At 40.5% G+C, this 22,427-nt stretch overlaps 1 protein-coding gene across 5 annotated transcripts in view; it reads left to right on the top strand.

The window, feature by feature from the left end:
* PGBD2 (piggyBac transposable element derived 2) overlaps positions 1 to 21,627 on the top strand; it is a 29,781-nt gene extending 8,154 nt beyond the window's left edge. For 2 of the 5 annotated variants that reach the window (XM_057541628.1, XM_007169914.2), the window contains exons 2-4: positions 2,405 to 2,572; positions 16,898 to 16,961; positions 19,223 to 21,627. In XM_057541628.1, coding sequence (XP_057397611.1) covers positions 16,945 to 16,961; positions 19,223 to 20,984 — 1,779 coding nt within the window. In that variant the 5' untranslated portion in view covers positions 2,405 to 2,572; positions 16,898 to 16,944 and the 3' untranslated portion in view covers positions 20,985 to 21,627. Of the gene's footprint in view, positions 1 to 440; positions 503 to 2,404; positions 2,573 to 16,897; positions 16,962 to 19,222 lie in introns of those variants that run through there. The other 3 variants (XM_007169913.2, XM_057541629.1, XM_007169915.2) reach the window with 3 other exon arrangements.
* The last annotated feature ends 800 nt before the right edge of the window (positions 21,628 to 22,427 follow it).

The raw sequence follows: 22,427 nt of genomic DNA, 5'->3' as shown, positions 1-22,427 counted from the left end.
TGTTTTCTTATAGCTAATTGAATATCTTTAAGAAGTAGTTTTGAATTTTTCATTAAGAAATTCAGCAATCTGTTTTTCTTTAGGGTCCAGTCTGGAGTTTTATTCTGTTCCTTTGATTGGGCCATGTTTCCTTGTTTCTTTGTATACTTTGTGACCTGTTGCTGAGATTTGGCCATTTGACAAAACAATTTCCTGTCCCGGTCTTAATGGACTGGCTTCGTTTAGCAGAATACCTTCACCAATCAGCCCACCTGGAAGTTTGGGACCTCCCCATCCTTTTCTAGTGATGTATCTTCTCTGGACTTGTGTATGTACTTTTTAACTGTCTCAATTTCTCTACACTGCTTGTCCCTATTTCTTCTCAGGAGCTTGTAATTTCTTGCTCTCCCAGACATCTGCCTGCTGAACTGCAGAATCTCTGCAGCTACTGTGCCGTGGCACCTGCCTACATTTTCCGTGTCTTCCAAACTATGCCAACATGCCTGTCAGTGCTCCAAGTCTGGTGAGACAGAAATCTGTCCCTCAGGCAGGCCCCAGGCAAACCAGAACTAGGTTTTCTCCTGGTTGCACCTAACTACACTGAGATGGGGGAGAAGCATGTGTGTGCAAAATGCCATGAACTTTTCCTACCCTTTTCAATGGAATCCCTTCTTGGTTTTCTGTTGGCTTTGGTTTTCCATTGGTCTCTGACCCCAGTTCCTGGGACAAGAGAACAAGAAAAATCAGGGGATAGAATCAAGAGACTGGTCTTAGCAGGGTGGAAATTTTTATATGGTTATTAAGGAATAAGGTGAATTAAGCAAATAGTGATAGGGGTGAAAGAAAGGTGAAACAGAAAGGGGAGAGTCGCAGGACTTGTCTCAGCAGGGTGGAAATCTTTAGATGGTTGTTAAGAAGTGGGATGAAGACCACCTAGAGGAGTGGGATAGGGAGGGTGGGAGGGAGGGAGACGCAAGAGGGAAGAGATACGGGGATATGTGTATATGTATAGCTGATTCACTTTGTTATAAAGCAGAAACTAACACACCATTGTAAAGCAATTATACTCCAATAAAGATGTTAATTAAAAAAAAAACAAAAACAAGTGGGATGAATAAAATGGACATTGATGGGCTTAAAACAAAGGTTTTAATACAGCAATACCAAAGACTGGGTGTTAGCCAAAGGGATCTCCTGCTGGTCCCCCAGCATGTAGGGGTCCCAAACAAGTCTGCTCTATTTATCCCAGTTTGGAGAAGTAAAAAGCCAGAAGGCAGAGACTACAATGAGAAACCTCGCCAACAGTCACTTGGGGCAATGGTTAGGCAGATTAATCAAGTTGACAGTTGACAAAAGGGCCAGGGTACCTTGGCTCAACCCTTACTAGAGACCCAAAGCCTTTTGCACGTGAGTGGGTAAAATGGTCAGGGGGTTGATACAGGAGTCCTACGAACTGTGGTACCAAGACCTATTGGTGAAGCCCTGACACAGGCTACAGTTAGATTTAGAGAGTATAAAAGTGTGAGTTGGGAATTCCCTGGCGGTGAAGTGGTTAGGACTTTGTGCTTTCACTGCCAAGGGCCTGGGTTCAGTCCCTGGTCAGGGAACTACGATCCCCACAAGCCGCGTGGCACAGCCAAAAAAAAAAGTGTAAGAGTTAATAAGATTGTGAAAGTTGAAATGTTTAAACAAGTTTTATGTAAAGAAGTTGTGTCTTCTTTACCTGAATGTTTTATGGGAATCAATATTGTGTTTGGCTGGGGAACACTTCCCCTACTTAATATTGTAAGACAAAACCTGTTGATGTGATCCTAATGGAGGCCACAGTTAGGGTTGATAGAATTAAGATTGAAGTTTGTAGAATTGTTGTTTGAACAGGCTTTATGTGAAGTGGTTGCATCTCTTTTTTCTGATTGTATTATGGGGATGGACATTGTATCTGGGGGATGTTTCCCCTACCTAATATTGTAAACAGAAGGCATGTAACTCTACCCTTTGAGCAATATTAATCGGACATGATAAATTGGAACCAGTAAGGAGCATGGAATAGAAGTTGGATTGCTGGTAGGGACAAATTCTCTGTGTGATAGCCCGTGTGGAGCCTAGACTGCGGTTTATGACAAAAGCCTGTGAGTGCCTCCCAGCGATCACTACTGGGAATTTATACTAGACAATTTCCATTTGAGGGGCATTTACTATCTTGCCATTTGACGTTATTAATTGAAGCTACCCCTATGACTGAAGGACATAAAATTATCTTAAAACCTGAAATACTCAATGTGTAGGATGATGTCAGAGAATCACTCTAATGGGGATGGCAGTGCCTGGAAGGATTTCGTAATAAAATAGAAATGGTTTATACAGGATGATGCTGCCTGGGGAGTGCAAGGAGATACTCACGAGTAGGGGGCTTCTTTTCCTCTAGGACTGACTCTATAACTGTGTGAGGAGTTGCTGGATTCTTTTGTCACTTGGACAGTGCCCTATGAAGAACTCTCAACTGACCAACAAAGAGTCGCTCGGTTTGTGGATGGCATTTAGAAGGTGAATGGGCAACATCCTATTTGGAAGGCCACCACTCTGTTTGAAGAAGGTAAAACAAATCAGCTTGGTGGGCTGACGTGCATGCTGTTTTCCTAACAGTGATGGAAGAATTGAACAATGGTGTAAGCCCCTATGTTTGGGTTTTTATTGATTCATGGATGCTGGCCAATAGACTGGCCATATGGTCAGGCAGGAGGGCAATGGAAACCTGGCCCATTAAAGGGATGCCCTTGTGGGGCACAGGCTTGTGGAAATTTGAGGGGTGCATTAAAGGAGGACATGTCAGTGCCCATCAGAAGAACTCTTTTCCAGGTTTAGTAAGTGATTGGAATCAGCAAGCAGATACTCCTGTGTGCTCCCTTGAGATGGCCACCTGGGTCCATGAAATGTATGGACATAGGGGTCACTGCAGTAAAGTAAAGATGGGTTGAATTTCCTCATAGTCTTCTTGTACTCTCATGAACAAAATGCCAGTAAGAGAAGTTCTCTCTGTCAACGAGAGAGACAGAGATTGCACATGGCTATATGGTAGATTCCCTGGTGGGAAGGCTCTGATCATGGCTGGCATGTGAGACAATGCTGGTAGCCATGGGGGGCTACAAATGGGTCCTGACACTGGGAATAGACACTGACTCTGGACAGGGCTATGCCTGCCCAATGGTAGATGAAAATGCTCAGAATACTGTGAAAGAACTGGAACAGAAGATACTGCACCAATTTGGGTTGCTGACTGTCATTTCTTTAGACCAAGGAACACATTTTACAATGTGTAGTGTCCAACAATGGGCAGAGAAATATTCTCCTCTGAGTACTAGTTTGATAGAGAATTGGAATGGGCATTTGAAACATTGGTTGTCTAAAATGGAGGAAAATAAAGGCATGAAGGGCTGGCTTTACACACCTTCATGAGTGTCTACTCATACTAAACATGAGTGGGACTAGAAGAGTGTCCCCACTGGATAGATTCCTCTATTTTTCTGGTGGATCTAGGGAAGTAGGGGTGACAAAGGATGCTGATATGACTTACCTTCTTGCCAAAGGAGAAGGATGTTGGTATAATAACTATAGTTTTTTTCTCTCTTTTTTTTTTTTTTCTTCCTCACATCACCTCAACTTTTTGTTTGTTTTTCCTACCTGATGGCAGTGGTCATGTGACCAGGGCTGCAAATACAAGTGCCCCAAAACAAGAATGATTCCTAGGCAAGAAACTATAACTATATTTTTAATTCCTAAGGGCCTGATGGGGCAGAATGTGCCTTCATCCCATCTGACAAAACTGAATGCAGTTATATTGCTTGGTGGTAAAGATAGCCCACTAGTTCTGTACCTCCATAACCTCACCCTCTCTAAATGGGAGTGGACTGAGGGAAGGCACTTGCTAGGCTAATACTGCTTTCTGCAACCTAGACCAGCACAATGGTTGAATCTAATGAACCTTCCAAAAATGGAAGAGTTTGGGTATAAATGAAGAGAAGGAGGAATAGTAGCTAAGGGGAAGTAGTGAATAAATGTGTTATGTAAAAAGGTAAATTCAGTATTACATTAGTACCTCAAAAGAGCTCAGAGCAAGAGATGACATTGTTTCTTAGCTCAGTTATGTCAGATGTCTGAAAGAGTGAAGCCGTCTGTTTGCTGAAAGCACTCCTGCTTTTGGAACCTGATATGATCGAATGAAAGACTGCAAACAGGAGTGGCCTAACCCTGGGAGACATCCTCATACAACAAAATGATGAACCGGAATGATTATTAATGATTGCATGGGGTTCTAGTAATGTGCCAGTATCTTTTGACTTGGGTATCATTTTGCTGTAAGGGGTCTGTGGCCAGAGCCCAGGGGGTGGGCTATGAGATAATAGAAAATATATATTGATCTCTGCCCCAGTTCCTGGAACAGAGCTCCTGAAATCCTTATAATTTCCTATGTGATAAGAGCACTAGGAGCATCTTTTGTCCTAATATTTGGTTGTTGACCTGGGTTCCTGGCACAGGGCTCCTGAAACCCTTGTAATTTCCTGCGTGATAGGAGTGTCCTTTGTTCTAATGAGGTGACTCTGGTTGGGTGCCTGGATGGCTCCTGGATGAGGGCTGGTCACCAGAAAGACCAAGCCATGATTGGAAGCTTGGAATTTTCAGCCCCACCCACTTCCCGTTCTCTTGAGAAAGGAGAGAGCTGAAAACGGGATTAATGATAAATCATGCCTACATGATGAAGCCTCCATAAAAATCCCAAAAGTACGGGATTCAGAGAGCTTCCGGATTGGTGAACACATGGAGGTGCTGCGAGAGTGACATGCCTGAAGAGGGCATGGAAGCTCTGCACCCTTTCCCCATACCTTGGCCTGTGCATCTCTTCATCTGGCTGTTCATCTACATCCTTTATCATATCCTTTAATAAACTGGTAAACATAAAGCATTTCCCTGAGTTCTGTGAGCCACTCTAGCAAATTCATTGAACCCGAGGGAGGGATCATGGGAACCCCTGATTTGTAGCCAAGTCAGACAGAAGTTGTGGGTAACCTGGGGACCTACTACTTGTAATTGGCATCTGATGTGGGGAGCAGTTTTGTGGTACTGAGCCCTTAACCTGTGGGATCTGACACTGTCTCCAGTAGTTAGGGTCAGAATTGTTGGACACCCAGCTGGTGTTGCAGAGAGTTACTTGTGTGGACCCCCCTACCCCGAATTTGGTCACTAGAAGTGTCAGAAGTGAAATGTTCTGTGCGAGTGGTAAAGAAGACACACAGGAGAGAAACAAAGGAGGGAAAGACTGGGTTTTTTCCTACCCAGGAGGAGGAAAACTGGGTTTTTCCAATTTAGTAGTGTTCTCATAAAGGTATTCTGGCCTGTATATTGATGTTAACTTGCATTTCTGTGGGGAATGAGGACCTAGAGCTTCCTAGTCCATCATCTGTTGATATCACCTCCCCCATATCTGCCTTTTGATTAGATAGTTTAATCTATTTACTTTAAAAATAATTACTGAAAAGGGGAGACTTATTTTGTCACATTGGTATTTGTTTTGTGTCTATCTATCTTATAGCTCTTTTGTCTCTCATTTTCCTCCATTACTGCCTACGTTTTTTGTGTTTAGTTGATTTTTTGCAGTGACATGTTTTGATTTCCTTTTAATCTCTTTTCATGCATATTCTTTAGATTTTTTTTTTGCAGTTACCATGGGATTATATAGAATATCCTAATGTAACTAATTTCAGTTGATAGCAACTTTGCTTCAGTTGCATACATAAACTCTTCTCTTACAAAGTTCTTCCCCCCTTATATTACTGATGTCAAAAATTACATCTTTAATTTAAAATTGTTTTTTATGCATTCATCTTTTAAATTCTGTAGAAAATAAGAAGTGGAGTTACAAACTAAAATGACAACAATTTTTTTTTTTAAATATGGGTTTATATATTTACCCTTACTGGTAACTTTATCTTTTCTCGAGTATGACTGAGTTACTGTCCAGCATCCTTTCCTTTCAACATTAAGGACTCTCTTTAGCATTTCTGGTATTGTGGGTCTAGTGGTAATGAATTCCTTCAACTTTTGTTTGTCTGGGAATATCTTAATTTCTCCCTCATTTTTGAAGGACAGTATTGCTGAATATAGAAATTGTGGTTCGCAATTTTTTTTCTTTTAGCACTTTAAATATATCATCTTACTACCTTTTGGCCTCTGAGGTTTCTGATGAGAAATCGACTGATGATCATATTGCAGATCCTTTATACTATGAATTGCTTCTCTCTTCCTGATTTCAAGATTCTTGCTTTGGCTTTGGCCAATTTGATTATGATGTGTATTGGTGTGGGTCTCTTTAGTTTATCCTACTTCAAGATTTGTAGATCTGTGTCTTCCCTCAAATTTGGGAAACTTATGGCTATTGTTTTTTCAAGTAATGTCTGTGCCCTTTGCTTTCTCTTTTCCTTTTGAGATTCTAAAAATGTGTATGTTGACTGACTTGATGGTGACCCACAAGTCTCTTAGGCTCTGTTCACTTTTCTTCATATATATATTTTTTTCTGTTTGTAAGAGTTGATATTTTTAATAGTCCTGTGTTCAGTCCTTTTTTTCTCCCTTCACAACTCTGGTGTTAACTCCTCTAGTGAATTTTTCATTTCAGCTTTGTTTATATATTGTTTACCTGATTTCCTTTAGTTCTTTGTCCATGTTTTCCATTTACTTGCAGCATATTTAAGATGATTATTTTAAAGTCTTTGTCTAGTAAGTCTGATGTCTAGGTTTCCTCAGAGTTGGTTCTGTCAGCTTTAAATGAGCCACATTTTCTTGTTTCTTTTTGTGCCTTGTGATTTTTTTGCTAAAAATTGAATGTTTTTCTATTATGATGTGGTAACTCTGGAAATTAGACTCCTTGCCTTCCCCAGGGTTTGCTTTTTAAAATTTTTTGAAGGCCATTGTAGTTCGTTTGTTTTGGGACTTTTCCAAACTATTTCTGCAAAGACTGTATATTGTCATGTGTGGTCACTGAAGACTCTGTTCCTATAGCTTTTGTTCAGCTAATCTTTTGACAGAGAATTCCATGAATCTCAGGAGCTGAAACAAACAAAAAAACACTGAAAAAAACCCAAAAAAGACCATCTACCTCTCCCCGTCTTTACATATTTGCTCTTTGCTGGGACACTCCTTCATCATTTAGTTAGGATACTCTTAATCTTGGGATTAGCCTGAGGTAAAAGTTTAAGGTCTTCTCAGGAGTTTTCTGAGCGTGTGTCTTGGGCTTGCATGTGGCTTTCTTAAATTCCTCCATATATGTGGAAGCTTTTGAATGTCCTGTATTTCCAAATAGCCTAAAATGGTCTGTAATGTATCTTTACCCACAGTCTGTTGCTCCAGACGTCTGTGGATTTGTATTCTGCCTCACAGCTTTTTCTGCCACACCAGTGTTTTAGGTATCCTTAAGACACGTTAGAGCAGAAATACACAATAATTTGCAATCAGGTTTGCTCTTTCTCCCTTTAGTTTGAGGGCAAAACTGGGAATTGGGCTTCTGGCTACTCAAGACTAAGATTGCTGCAGCACTGGAAAGGGGGTAGGTCAAGGGTGAGTAAGAACTCCACGAAACGTTCCTATTGTTTTGAAGTTGGCTTTTTAATTTTTTTTTCAGTTTTATTGAGATAATAATTGACATACAACACTGTGTAAGTTTAAACTGTACCACATAATGACTTGTCATACTTATATTGTAAATTACTATAGTAAGTTAACATCCATCTCATATAGTTACGAAGAAGAAATTTTTTTTCCTTGTGATGATAACTTTTAGGATTTAATCTCTTAGCAACTTCCAAAGGTACTATACAGCAGTGTTAACTATGGTCATCATGTACATATTTCCCCAGTTATAAACTGAGACTTCCTCATTTATTTTATACCTGGACACTTGACCTTTTCACCACCGTCAACCAATTCCCTCTTCTTAAACCCACCACCTCTGGTGACCACAAATCTGATTCTTTTTATATGAGTTCATTTGTTTGTTTTTTTAGATTCTACATATAAGTGGGATCATACGATATTTGTCTTTTTCTGTCTAACCTATTTCACTTAGCGTAATGCCCTCAAGTGCATCCGTGCTGTCACAAATGATAGGATTTCCTTCTTTTTTATGGCTGAGTAACATTGCATTATATATATGTACCACATTTTCTTCAGTGGACACATCTTGGCTATTGTAAATAATGTTTCAGTGAACATGCGGATGCAGATATTTCTTCAAATAGTGACTTCATTTCCTTTGGATGTATACCCAGAAGTGGAATTGCTGGACTGTATGGTAGCTTTATTTTTACTTTTTTGAGGAACCTCCATACTGTTTTCCGTAGTGGCTGCTCTAGTTTGCATTCCCACCAATAGTGCACAAGGGTTCCCTTTTTTCCACATGCTTGACGTGTCTTTTTGATGACAGCCATTCTAACAGGAGTGAGGTGATATCTCATTGTGGGTTTGATTTGCATTTCCTTGACGATTAGTGATTTTTTAAAGATAAATTTATTTATTTATTTATTTATTTATTTTTGGCTGCGTTGGATCTTCATTGCAGTGCATGGGCTTCTCATTGCGGTGGCTTCTCTTGTTGCGGAGCACGGGCTCTAGGCGCACAGGCTTCAGTAGTTGCGGCACGCAAGCTCAGTAGTTGTGGCTTGCGGGCTCTAGAGTGCAGGCTCAGTAGTTGTGGCGTACAGGGCTTAGTTGCTCCACGGCATGTGGGATCTTCCCGGACCAGGGCTCGAACCTGTGTCCCCTGCATTGGCAGCCGGATTCTTAACCACTGCGCCACCAGGGAAGTCTGACGATTAGTGATGTTGAGCACCTTTTCATGTACCTGTTGGCCATTCAATATTTTCTTTGGAAAAATATCTAATCTCCTCCATGTAGCACTCCAGGACTGGGGCACCTAATCTGTGGCTTGAATTGCTCACTTCCCAGGGCAGGTGTCTGCCCTTACCATCTTCCATTTCCTCTGAGTCCCCTTCCAGGAGCACCAGGTCCTGACCCCATCTTTTCTTCCCTTCATACCTGATCACGTGTATATCTTTCCTACATCCTTGTTTGTACAGCAGTCCTTCTGCCAGTTTCCACTCAGTTTTCAGTGAAAATTGTTTACGTGTAGATATATTTTTGATTTGTTTGTGGCGGGCAGTGAGCTCCATGTCCTCTCGTGTTGCCATCTTGATCCCTTTGATTACTATAGCCTCATAATATAGTTTGAAATGAGGAAGTGTAATGCCTCCTGCTTTGTTCTTCTTTTTAGGATTGCTTTGACTATTTGAGGTCTTTTGTGGTTCCATACAAATTTTAGGATTGTTTTTTCTACTTCTATAAAAATTGCCATTAAATCTTGATAGGGATTGCATTGGATCTGTAGATGGCTTTGGGTAGTATAGACATTGTAACATTAATTCTTCCAATCCATAATCGTGGGATATTTTTGTCTTCAGTTTCTTTCATCAATGATTTGTAGTTTCCAGTATAGGGATTTTTTTTTTTACTTCCGTGGTTAAATTTATTCCTATATATTTTATTGTTTAATGCTCTTGTAGTGGGGTAATATTCTCCAATTCCCTTTTTTAAAAAAATATTTATTTATTTTTTGGGTACACTAGGTCTTAGTTGCGGCATGCGGGGTCTTTAGTTGCGGCACGTGGAATCTTTAGTTTCGGCATACAGGATCCTTAGTTGCGGCATGAGAACTCTTAGTTGCAGCATATGGAATCTAGTTTCCTGACTAGGGATCAAACCTGGGCTTCCTGCATTGGGAGTATGGAGTGTTAGCCACTGGACCACCACGGAAGCCCCATTCTCCAATTCTTAAGAGAATTCAGTTTTAAAGTATAGTAATGCTACTGATTTTTGTATGTTGATTTTATATCGTGCAACTTTACTGAATTCATTAATTAGATCTAACAGTTTCTTTGTGAAGTTTTTAGGATTTCCTGTATGTAAAATCATGTCATCTGTAAATAGAGACAGTTTTTCTTCCTTTCCAATTCTGATGCTTTTTATTTCATTTTCTTAATTTATTGCTCTGGTAGGACTTCTAGTACTATGTTGAATAGGAGGGGTGAGAGTAGGTATCCTTGTCTTGTTCCTGATCTTAGAGGACAAGCTTTCAGTCTTTCACCACTGAATATGATGTTAGCCGTGTGCTTGTCATCTGTGACCTCTGTTATGTTGAGGTATGTTCCTTCTATACCTAAGTTGTTGAGAGTTTTATCTTGAAAGGATATGGTGTTTTGTCAAGTGCTTTACTGTATCTATTGAGATGTTCCTATGATTTTTATCTTTCATTCTATTAATGATGTTGTGTATCACGTTGATTTGCATATGTTTTATCAATACCACCCGTGCATCCCAGGGATGACTCCCACTTAATCACGGTGTATGATTTTTTTTTTTGAACATCTTTATTGGAGTATAATTGCTTTACACTGGTGTGTTAGTATCTGCTGTATAACAAAGTGAATCAGCTATATGTATACATTTATCCCTGTATCCCCTCCCTCTTGCATCTCCCTCCCACCCTCCCTATCCCATCCCGCTAGGTGGTCACAAAGCACCGAGCTGATCTCCCTTTGCTATGCAACTGCTTCCCACTAGCTAGCTATTTTACATTTGGTAGTGTATATATGTCAATGATACTCTCTCACTTTGTCCCAGCTTACCCTTTCTCCTCCCTGTGTCCTCAAGTCCATTCTCTATGTCTGCATCTTTATTCCTGTCCTGCCCCTAGGTTCATGAGAACCATTTTTTTTTTTTTTTTTTAGATTCCATATATATGTGTTAGCATACGGTATTTGTTTTTCTCTTTCTGACTTATTTCACTCTCTGAGAGACTCTAGGTCCATCCACCTCACTACAAATAACTCAATTTTGTTTCTTTTTATGGCTGAGTAATATTGCATTGTATATATGTACCACATCTTCTTTATCAATTCATCTGTAGGTGGACACTTACGTTGCTTCCATGTCCTGCCTATTGTAAGTAGTGCTGCACTGAACATTGTGATACATGTCTCTTTTTGAATTATGGTTTTCTCAGGGTATATGCCCAGTAGTTGGATTGCTGGGTCATATGGTAGTTCTGTTTTTAGTTTTTTAAGGAACCTCCATACTGTTCTCCATAGTGGCTGTATCAATTCACATTCTCACCAACAGTGCAAGAGAGTTCCCTTTTCTCCGCACCCTCTCCAGCAATTATTGTTTGTAGATTTTTTGATGATGGCCTTTCTGACCGGTGTGAGATAATACCTCATTGTAGTTTTGATTTGTATTTCTCTGATGATTAGTGATGTTGAGCACCCTTTCATGTGTTTGTTGGCAATCTGTATATCTTCTTTGGAGAAATGTCTATTTAGGTCTTCTGCCCATTTTTGGATTGGGTTGTTTGTTTTTTGATATTGAGCTGCTTGTATATTTTGGAGATTAATCCTTTGTCAGTTGCTTCATTTACAAATATTTTCTCCCATTCTGAGGGTTGTCTTTTTATCTTGTTTATGGTTTCCTTTGCTGTGCAAAAGCTTTTAAGTTTCATTAAGTCCCATTTGTTTATTTTTGTTTTTATTTTCATTTCTCTAGGAGGTGGGTCAAAAAGGATCTTGCTGTGATTTCTGTCATAGAGTGTTCTGCCTGTTTTCCTTTAAGAGTTTTATACTGTCTGGCCTTCCATTTAGGTCTTTTATCCATTTTCAATTTATTTTTGTATATGGTGTTAGCGAGTGTTCTAATTTCATTCTTTTACATGTAGCTGTCCAGTTTTCCCAGCACCACTTATTGAAGAGGCTGTCTTTTCTCCATTGTATATTCTTGCCTCCTTTATCAAAGATAAGGTGACCATATGTGTGTGGGTTTATCTCTGGGCTTTCTATCCTGTTCCATTGAGCTATATTTCTGTTTTTGTGCCAGTACCATACTGTCTTGATTACTGTAGCTTTGTAGTATAGTCTGAAGTCCAGGAGCCTGATTCCTCCAGCTCCGTTTTACTTTCTCAAGATTGCTTTGGCTATTCGGGGTCTTTTGTGTTTCCATACAAATTGTGAAATTTTTTGTTCTACTTCTTTGAAAAATGCCATTGGTAGTTTGATAGGGATTGCATTGAATCTGTAGATTGCTTTGGGTAGTATAGTCATTTTCACAGTGTTGATTCTTTCAATCCAAGAACATGGTATATCTCTCTATCTGTTTGTATCGTCTCTAATTTCTTTCATCAGTGTCTTATAGTTTTCTGCATACAGGTCTTTTGTCTCTGTAGGTAGGTTTATTCCTAGGTATTTTATTCTTTTTGTTGCAGTGGTAAATAGGAGTGTTTCCTTAATTTCTCTTTCAGATTTTTCATCATTAGTGTATAGGAACGCAAGAGATTTCTGTGCCTTAATTTTGTATCCTGCTACTTTACCAAATTCATTGATTAGCTCTAGTAGTTTTCTGGTAGCATTTTTAGGACTCTCTTATGTATAGTATCATATCTGCAAACAGTGACAGTTTTGCTTCTTCTTTTCTGATTTGGATTCCTTTTATTTCTTTTTCTTCTCTGATTGCTATGGCTAAAACTTCCAAAACTATGTTGAACAATAATGGTGAGAGTGGACAACCTTGTGTTGTTTCTGATCTTAGAGGAAATGGTTTGTGTTTTTCACCATTGAGAATGATGTTGACTGTGAGTTTTCATATATGGCCTGTATTATGTTGAGGTAAGTTCCCCCCTCTAGTCTACTTTCCGGAGGGTTTTTTTTTTTTAATTATTTATTTATTTATTTATGGCTGTGTTGGTTTTCATTTCTGTGTGAGGGCTTTCTCTAGTTGTGGCAAGTGGGGACCACTCTTCATTGCGGTGCGCGGGCCTCTCGCTATGGCGGCCTCTCTTGCTGCGGAGCACAGGCTCCAGACGCGCAGGCTCAGTAATTGTGGCTCATGGGCCCAGTTGCTCCGTGGCATGTGGGATCTTCCCAGACCAGGGCTCGAACCCGTGTCCCCTGCATTAGCAGGCAGATTCTCAACCACTGCGCCACCAGGGAAGCCCCCGGAGGGTTTTTATCATAAATCGCTGTTGAATTTTGTCAAAAGCTTTTTCTGCATCTATTGAGATCATCATATGGTTTTTATCCTTCAGTTTGTTAGTATGGCATATCACATTGATTGATTTACATATGTTGAAGAATCCTTGCATTCCTGTGATAAACCCCATTTGATCATTTAATGTACTGTTGAATTTGGTGTAATAGTATATTATTTAGAATTTTTGCATCTGTATTCATCAAGGATATTTGTCTGTAGTTTTCCTTCCTTGTAATGTCCTTATTCTGGCTGTGGTATCATGGTAATACTGACCTTGTAAATGAGTTTAGGGGTATTCCCTTCTCTTTGATGTTTTGGAAATGTTTGGGAAGGATTGGCATTAATTCTTTAAATGTTTGGTAAAATTCACCTTGAATCCATCTTGTCCTGGGCTTTTCTTTGTTGGGAGGTTTTGGGTACTGATTCATTCTCCTTACTAGTAACTGGTTCGTTCACTTTTTCTCTTTTTTCTTGATTCAGTCTTGGTATATTTTTTGTTTCTAAGAATTATTCATTTCTTCTACATTGTCCAGTGTGTTGGCAGATAAATGTTCCTACTACCCTCTATGATCCTTTGTATTTTTTTTAACTTTTTATTTTATACTGGAGTATAGCTGATTAACAATGTGATAGTTTCAGGTGCACAGATCCTTTGTATTTCTGTGGTATCAGTTGTAATGTCTCCTCTTTGATTTATAATTTTGTTGGTTTTTTTTTTCTTGGATAGTTTAGCTAAAGTTTTGTCAATTTTGTTTATCTTTTCAAAGAATGAACTCTTAGTTTTGTTAATCTTTTCTCATTTTTTTCTTCTCTCCTTTAGTTATTTCTGCTCTAATCTTTATTGTTTCCTTCCTTCTGCTAACTTTAAGCTTAGTTTGTTCTTTCTTCTAGTTCCTTGAAGTGTAAAGTTGGGTTGTTTATTAGAGATAGTTCTCTTTTCTTTCTGTATGTGTTTATGGCTATAAATTTCCCTCTTAGAACTGCTTTTGCTAACATCCCCTGTTTTCATATATTGTGTTTCCATTTTGGTTTGTTTCAAGATACTTTTTTATTGTCCTTTTAATTCTTTGCTACATTGGCTGTTCAGGAGAATTATTTTTATGCATTCCTGAGTTTTTCAGTTGTCCTCCTGTTACTGATTTCTAGCTTTATACCACTGTGTTCAGGAAAGATACTTAGTATGATTTTGGTCTTGTTGAATTTGCTAAGACTTTTTTTGTGGCCTAACATGTAACATCCCAGTAAATGTTCTATGTGTGCTTAAGAAGAATGTATATTTTTCTATTGTTGGATAGAATGTTCTGTATATGTCTTTTATGTGCGTTTGGTCTATAGTGGCGTTCAAGTCTGATGTTTCCTTATTGATTCTTTGTCTGAATGATCTACCATTGTTGAGAGTAGGGTATTAAAGTTCCCCACTATTATCTTATCTCTGTTTATTTCTCCTTTTTGTTCTCTTAATATTTGGTTTATATATTTAGGTGCTCAAATATTTAGTGCTTAAATATTTTCAATTGTTATATCTTTTGATGGATTGTTGTTTTTCATTACGTAATTATCTTATTTTCTTGTTTCCATTTTAATAAAGTTCATTTCGACTGACATAAGTATAGCTACCCTTGTTTTTTTTTTTCTTTGGTTACTATTTGCTTGAAATATCTTTTTCCATCCTTTTACACTCAGCCTATATGTATATTTAAAGGTCAAGTGAGTATCTTGTCAGTAGCATATCATTGGATCTTATTTTTTTATCCATTAAGCCATTCCGTGGCTTTTGGTTAGATAATTTAATGAATTTACATTTAAAGTAATTATTGATAGGTAAGGACTAACTGTTTTCATTTTGTTCATTGTTTTCTGTTTTATAAATCCTTTGTTTTTTCTATTTCTGTTGTGTTCTTTTATGATTTGATGAATTATTATATCATTATGCCTTGACTTCTTTATCATATTCTTTTGTGTAACTACAATAAGTTTTTCTTTTGTGTTTGCCATGAGGTTTACATAAAATAATCTTGAAATGATAACACCCTATTTTAAACTGGTAACACCTTAACTTCTGTAACATTTCTAAACTTTACTCTTTTACTCTCCTCCCCTTCACATTTTAGATTATTGATGCTACAGTTTACATACTTTTTATAGTATGTATCTAATAACAGATTATTGTAGTTATAGTTGTTTTAAATGGTTTTTTTCCTTTTTATTAAATTGGGGTATAGTTGTTTTACAATGTTGTGTTAGTTTCTACTGTACAGTAAAATGAAGTAGAGTTCCCTGTGCTATACAGCAGGTTCTTATTAGTTATCTACTTTATACATATTAGTGTATATATGTCAATCCCAATCTCCCAGTTCATCCCACCCCCCTACCCCCCTACCCCCACTTTCCCCCCTTGGTGTCCATACATTTGTTCTCTACATCTGTGTCTCTATTTCTGCCTTGCAAACTGGTTCATTGGTACCATTTTTCTAGATTCTACATATTTGCATTAACTTTTAACTTTAAATCTAGAGTTGTTAGTGAATTATACACCCCTATTACCTGACTGACTTTATAGTTACCATTACCAATGAGTTTTACACTATCTTCATATGATTTTATGATGTAATTAGTGCCCTTTTACTTCTACTTGAAGAATTCCTTTTAGCATTTTTTTTAAAGCAGGTCTTGTGGTATGAACACCCTCAGCTTTTGTTTGCTTGTTAAAGTCTTTTTGTCTTCTTCAGTTTTGAAGGACAGCTTGCTGGGAATACCATTCTTAGTTGATAGTTTTTTCTTTCTACATTTTCAATATATCATCCCATTCTCTCCTGGTCTGAAAAGTTTCTGTTGAAAAATCTGCTACTAGTCTTATAGGGATCCCCCTGTATGTAATTTCTCTTTCTCTTGCTGCTTTCCAAATTCTTTCTTTGTCTTAGACTTTTGACAATTTAATTATGATGTGTCTTGGTGTAGCCCTATTTGAGTTCAACCTATTTGGGGTCCTTTGGGCTTTCTGCCTACTACAGATTTGTTGGAAGTTTGATGTAGTTAAAATTATCCACCCTCCTTTAAGTTTCTATGTTTTCTATAAGAAAGGTTTCCCTCTGTGGTCATTAATGTACTTTAAAAGTTTTGCTTTTTTGCAATTAATACTTAATGCATCTAGGACTTCACTATCTAATATAGTAGCCACTATCCACATGTGACTATTTAAATTTGAATTACTTAAAATTACATAAAATTAAAAATTCAATTTCTCAGTCACACTAGCCATATATCCAGTGCTTAATACCTGTATGTGGCTCATGGATACCATATTGGACAACACTGATATAAAACACATCTATCATTGTGGCAAGTTCTATTGGCAGTGCTGATGTAGGACAGTAGTCTTCAACCAGGGGAGATTTTACCTCCTACTCTCCCCGCCAGAGGACATTTGTCTAGAAACCTTTTTGTTTTTCACAACTAGTGGGGTAGTTGTTCTATTGGTATCTAGTAGATGGAGGCCTGGGATGCTGTTTAACATCACATAATACATAGGACAGCCCCCCACAAGAAACAAAATGCCAATAGTTCTGACTATGGGAAACCCTGCTCTAGAATGTATTTTGTTGTGAGGTGTGAGATGGGGGAGCTTGTTCTTTTTCCCTCTGACTAGCCAGTCAACTACACATCATTTCCTGTGTGTACTTGATCCGTTTCTCTCTGGTTGATAGTGAATCTTGAGATTTTTTTCCCTTAAATGGTAGAGAAGGTCCTATTCCTTTGCTAATTAAGATATGATTTCTTAAAACTGACTTCTGTTCTCTTACAGATTCTTAGACTCTGCAAGTAAAGACAACCTCATGTTCACAGTATATCATGGCTTCGTCATCAAGGTAGGAGTAATGTTTGATGAAAGGCTTTTTGCAGGTACAGTTGACTCTTGAATACATGGGGATTAGGGTTACTGACTCTGCGCATTTGAAAATCTGTGTATAACTTTATAATCAGGCCCCCTGCACTGGAGGTTCCAACCAACTGAGGATCATGTAGTACTCCAGGACGTATTTACCGAAAAAAATCTATGTATAAGTGGACTCACATAGTTCAAACCCATGTTATTCAAGGCTAACTGTATTTACTTCTCTGCTTTTGAAAGACCAAGTCTATAACATTTTCAGTTCTCAGTCCTGCTGGCCACCCTAAGCACTTGGTGTCTATGAAGCACCAAGGAGGGAGAGGAGAGAGGAAGATTGGAGAAGAGACAAGGCAGACAAAGGAGTGTGTGTGGTGCAGTACGGGTGCAGCTGTGTAGCTCTAGTTCTGCACTTGATCTAAAAATGTGATTTACTTTCCTCATCTTTCAAGACACAAGATGGTTGTCTGTGGGGCTGCCTCAGTTCCTGCAGGCTTTCTCACTCCAAGGGTTTGAACAGGTATGCACAGAGGTTTGAGGGCCTGTGGGTGAGCAGCAGTTTGAGTGGTGAGACTAGCAGAGATTGTGGCTGGGCAGGCTTGGATCTGCTTCTGTAGACCAGGGGAGGTCAGGGGAGGCATGAAGATGGCTGTTACTCTTTGAGAACGTGTCTTAGTTCGAGGTCCATGGAAAGGAAGAGCTTCAGGTTTCCTCTCCCTTTCTGGCTGGCCATGGAGAGCTTGAGGCATACTTCATCTCCCCAGAGGTCAGACCTCTTGTGCTCTAGCCTCCAGCAGGGGTGGCTGGTGGAGTCAGTGTCCTGGAAGTGAGGTTGGAGTGAATCTCTAGTGCAGCTTAAACTCCAAAGCCTAAGAGCAGGCAGAGAAATAGCCTTTGTGGTAAAGCCTGCATCCTCCCTCTGGTGCACGGCTTTTCTCATGCAGAGGCCAAGGCATAGGGCAGCAGCAGTGCCCACCTTCCCAAGTCCAGTCTATTCTTATAGCCAGAGTAATGTATTTGACCCCTCACTGTCCTGCTCCATCCCCTCAGGGGCTTCCTGTGATAACTGAATACAACTGGAAGTCCTGATCAGGACCTCTGGAACCCTGTGGGGCCTTGGCCCTGGACCCAGCCACCTCTGCTCTACTCTACTCTCCTCCCTGCACTACATCTGCAGTGTCACTAACCTCCTTGCTGTTCATAGATATCAAGTCCCTTCAACCACAGGGCCTTGCACCTGTACCTACAGTTCTTTCTCTCCCTCTGGGACACCCAGTCTGTAGCTGTCTGCAAGGCTCACTCCTTCACCTCTCCAGGCCATCTGCCCTGTGAGCCTTCCCTCATCATATGTCTAAAGTAGCACCCCCAGCCCTATTCCTTTGCTGCACTCTCTGTCCCTTATTCAGGATGGCCCTCATCGCTAACTGATGCCGTCCTGCATAGCTGTGTGTTTGTTGATGTGTCATCTGTCTCCTCCATTTGGAAACAAGTGCTATGCAGGTCAGGGAGTGGAGTGTGCCCACTGCCAGCCCCTGGGAAGCACCTGCTCGTGGTTGGTGCCCACTAAATAGAAATATCTCTTGTATTTGGTTCCTACATGCACAGGGAGAGTTAGAATAGCAGGGGTTTCCATGTTTCTAAATCTATTTAGCAGTTAGTATGCAGTAGGATATCAGATGTTGAGGGAGCTTTGTGAAAATCTGTCTGAATCTGTTTAGGTCCTGAATTTGGGTAGTGAGAGTTCAAGTAGGGAGAGTTTGAGAAGTTGGGAAGTGAGGAAACTTATATATGCCAAGTGAATAAGAAAAAGGGAAGAGACAGATAAGGCGGAAGCATGAAAGCAGAGCTGCTAGGGCCACTGAGTCAGGAGACATCGGTGGATGTCACTTCAGCAGCCGAGCCTTCCCGTTGACAGTTACTGTTAACCAGGTGATAACAGTGGCACCTGGATTCATCACTAGAGGGGATCCTCTCTTCAGACACTTTATTTAAGAAGGAAAGGAAGTATGGAATACCTCTTTAGAATGCATTCTCCCTTCATTAAAATACTTCTGCACTTAGATGAGTAATTTGTGTTTGCCTGGAAAATTCACTTTTCTGGCACTATGCCTTATGGTGTTAGGCCCAGGATGCTGTTGCAGTGGGAGTGCCCTCCTCTTGGGCAGTGCTTTAGTGGAGTTTTCTGCTGAAGCACTGGCTTTCCTGCATGGCCTCTCTTCATTCTGTTTCCTGTCATCGCAGCAGCCTCACTACCGGGAGAAGAACCGGCTCAAAGCTGAAGTCCATGAAGTTGCTTGAGGTTCTGAATGCTCTGGAGGAGGAGGAATCTGGCCAGAGTAGGGAGGAGATCTTCATTGCACCGCCCAACAATGCTTCAGGGGACTTCACTGATGAGGACTCGGGTGATGAAGATGGCCGGCAAGGAACCCACCTGCCCGGCAATGTGCTGCATGCCTTTGTTGTGCCTGAGGACTCTGGCTCCGGGGAGGATGAGGATGAGCTGCAGCTGCAGCCAGCCATGAAGAAGCAAAAGGCAGTAGTGGAACCTCCACGTGTCTGGACCAAAAGAGATATCCGCCCGGACTTCACCAGTTGGACAGCGTCAGATCCTCATATGGAGGATCTCAAAAGCCAGGAACTGAGTCCTGTAGGCCTCTTTGAATTGTTTTTTGATGAAGGAACAATTAATTTTATTGTTAATGAAACCAATCGTTATGCTTGGCAGAAGAATGTCAACCTGGGTCTCACAGCCCAGGAATTGAAGTGTGTTTTGGGCATTTTGATTTTAAGTGGGTATATCTCCTATCCAAGGAGAAGGATGTTTTGGGAAACATCCCCTGATTCACATCATCATCTTGTGGCTGATGCAATTAGAAGGGACAGGTTTGAACTGATCTTCTCATACCTGCATTTTGCAGATAACAGTGAGCTTGATGAAAGTGATAGGTTTGCCAAGGTGAGGCCTCTCATTGTCCGCATGAACTACAATTTCCAGAAGCATGCACCCTTGGAAGAGTTCTACAGCTTTGGCGAGTCTATGTGTGAGTACTTTGGACACCGGGGGTCCAAGCATCTGCCTGCGGGGAAACCTGTGCGGCTGGGCTACAAGATCTGGTGTGGGACGACCAGCAGGGGCTATTTGGTGTGGTTCGAGCCCTCACAGGGCACACTGTTCACTAAGCCAGACAGGGGCCTGGACCTAGGAGGCAGTATGGTGGTGAAATTTGTGGATGCACTTCAGACACGTGGGTGTCTGCCATACCACATATTTTTTGACAAGGTTTTTACAAGTGTCAAATTGATGTCCATTTTAAGGAAGAAAGGAGTGAAGGCCACAGGAACTGTTCGTGAGTACAGAACTGAACGATGTCCCCTTAAAGATCCCAAAGAACTGAAGAGAATGAAGAGGGGTTCGTTTGATTACAAAGTTGATGAGAGTGAGGAGATCATCGTGTGCCGCTGGCATGATAGCAGTGTGGTCAACATCTGCTCCAACGCTGTGGGCATAGAGCCAGCAGGGCTGACCAACCATCACTCAGGAGCAGCCAAGACACAGGCCCAGGTTCATCAGCCATCACTGCTGAGGCTGTACCAGGAGAAGGTCGGGGGTGTCGGCCGCATGGACCAGAACATCGCCAAGTACAAGGTGAAGATCCGGGGTATGAAGTGGTACTCGAGTTTCATTGGCTATGTTATTGACGCTGCTCTTAACAATGCATGGCAGCTGCACAGGATATGCTGCCATGATGCCCAGGTGGACCTTCTGGCCTTCCGGAGGTATGTGGCCTGCGTGTACCTAGAGAGCAACGCGGATACGTCATCCCAAGGGAGGCGAAGCAGGCGGCTGGAAACCGAGAGCCGCTTTGACATGATTGGGCACTGGATCATCCACCAGGACAAGAGGACCCGGTGTGCCCTGTGCCACTCACAGACCAACACCCGCTGCGAGAAGTGCCAGAAGGGCGTCCATGCCAAGTGCTTCAGGGCGTACCACATCCGGTAATGCACCCTGGGCAGGGGGAGCCCCCTGGGTGTTTGGTTTGTTATGAGATGTTTACAGCTAATTGCATATAGCATTTGGGGCATCTGTGTGTTGTGTTGACAAAGAGACCTGAATCCCTGATTTGGTTTTGTATTTTTCCTCGTCTTCATTACAGTTATCTTTTTATCATCTTCTATTATGCCTACATGTAATATAAATTAATATTTATGATAGTAATCATAAATGTTTGTAAATATATATTTTATACTGTTATTTATTTCAACTTATGGGCCCCTTTTTATTCAAATAAAAATCTTGCTTTGGGGTATAGCTGTCCTGATAAGGAGACTTGAACGTAACCAAAAACTTTAGATTGCTTCCATGTCCTGGCTATTGTAAATAGAGCTGCAATGAACATTTTGGTACATGACTCTTTTTGACCTATGGTTTTCTCAGGGTATATGCCTAGTAGTGGGATTGCTGGGTCATATGGTAGTTCTATTTGTAGTTTTTAAGGAACCTCCATACTGTTCTCCATAGTGGCTGTATCAATTTACATTCCCACCAACAGTGCAAGAGTGTTCCCTTTCCTCCACACCCTCTCCAGCATTTATTGTTTCTAGATTTTTTTTTTTCCCCTTAGATTCCGTATATATGTGTTAGCATACTGTATTTGTTTTGTTTTGTTTTGTTTTCTCTTTCTGACTTACTTCACTCTGTATGACAGACTCTAACTCCATCCACCTCATTACAAATACCTCCATTTCATTTCTTGTTTGTAGATTTTTTGATGATGGCCATTCTGACCGGTGTGAGGTGATACCTCATTGTAGTTTTTTTTTTTTTTTTTTTTTTAGAAATTCACGTTCTTTTATTTATTTATTTATGTATTTTATTTATGACTGTGTTGAGTCTTCGTTTCTGTGCGAGGGCTTTCTCTAGTTGTGGCAAGTGGGGACCACTCTTCATCGCGGTGCGCGGGCCTCTCACCGTTGCGGCCTCTCTTGGTGCGGAGCACAGGCTCCAGACGCGCAGGCTCTGTAATTGTGGCTCACGGGCCCAGTTGCTCCGTGGCATGTGGGATCTTCCCAGACCAGGGCTCGAACCTGTGTCCCCTGCATTGGCAGGCAGATTCTCAACCACTGCGCCACCAGGGAAGCCCCTAGATTTTTTGATGATGGCCATTCTGACCGGTGTGAGATGATATCTCATTGTAGTTTTGATTTGCATTTCTCTAATGATTAACATATATACAATGGAATATTACTCAGCCATAAAAAGAAATGAAATGGAGGTATTTGTAATGAGGTGGATGGAGTTAGAGTCTGTCATACAGAGTGAAGTAAGTCAGAAAGAGAAAAACAAATACAGTATGCTAACACATATATACGGAATCTAAGGGAAAAAAAAAAAAAAAAAAGGCCATGAAGAACCTAGTGGCAAGACGGGAATAAAGACACAGAC

This window comes from Balaenoptera acutorostrata, chromosome 2 (genome assembly GCF_949987535.1).
Source record: "Balaenoptera acutorostrata chromosome 2, mBalAcu1.1, whole genome shotgun sequence".
Lineage (NCBI taxonomy): Eukaryota > Metazoa > Chordata > Mammalia > Artiodactyla > Balaenopteridae > Balaenoptera > Balaenoptera acutorostrata.
This window is presented reverse-complemented; position numbering and strand designations above follow the sequence as displayed.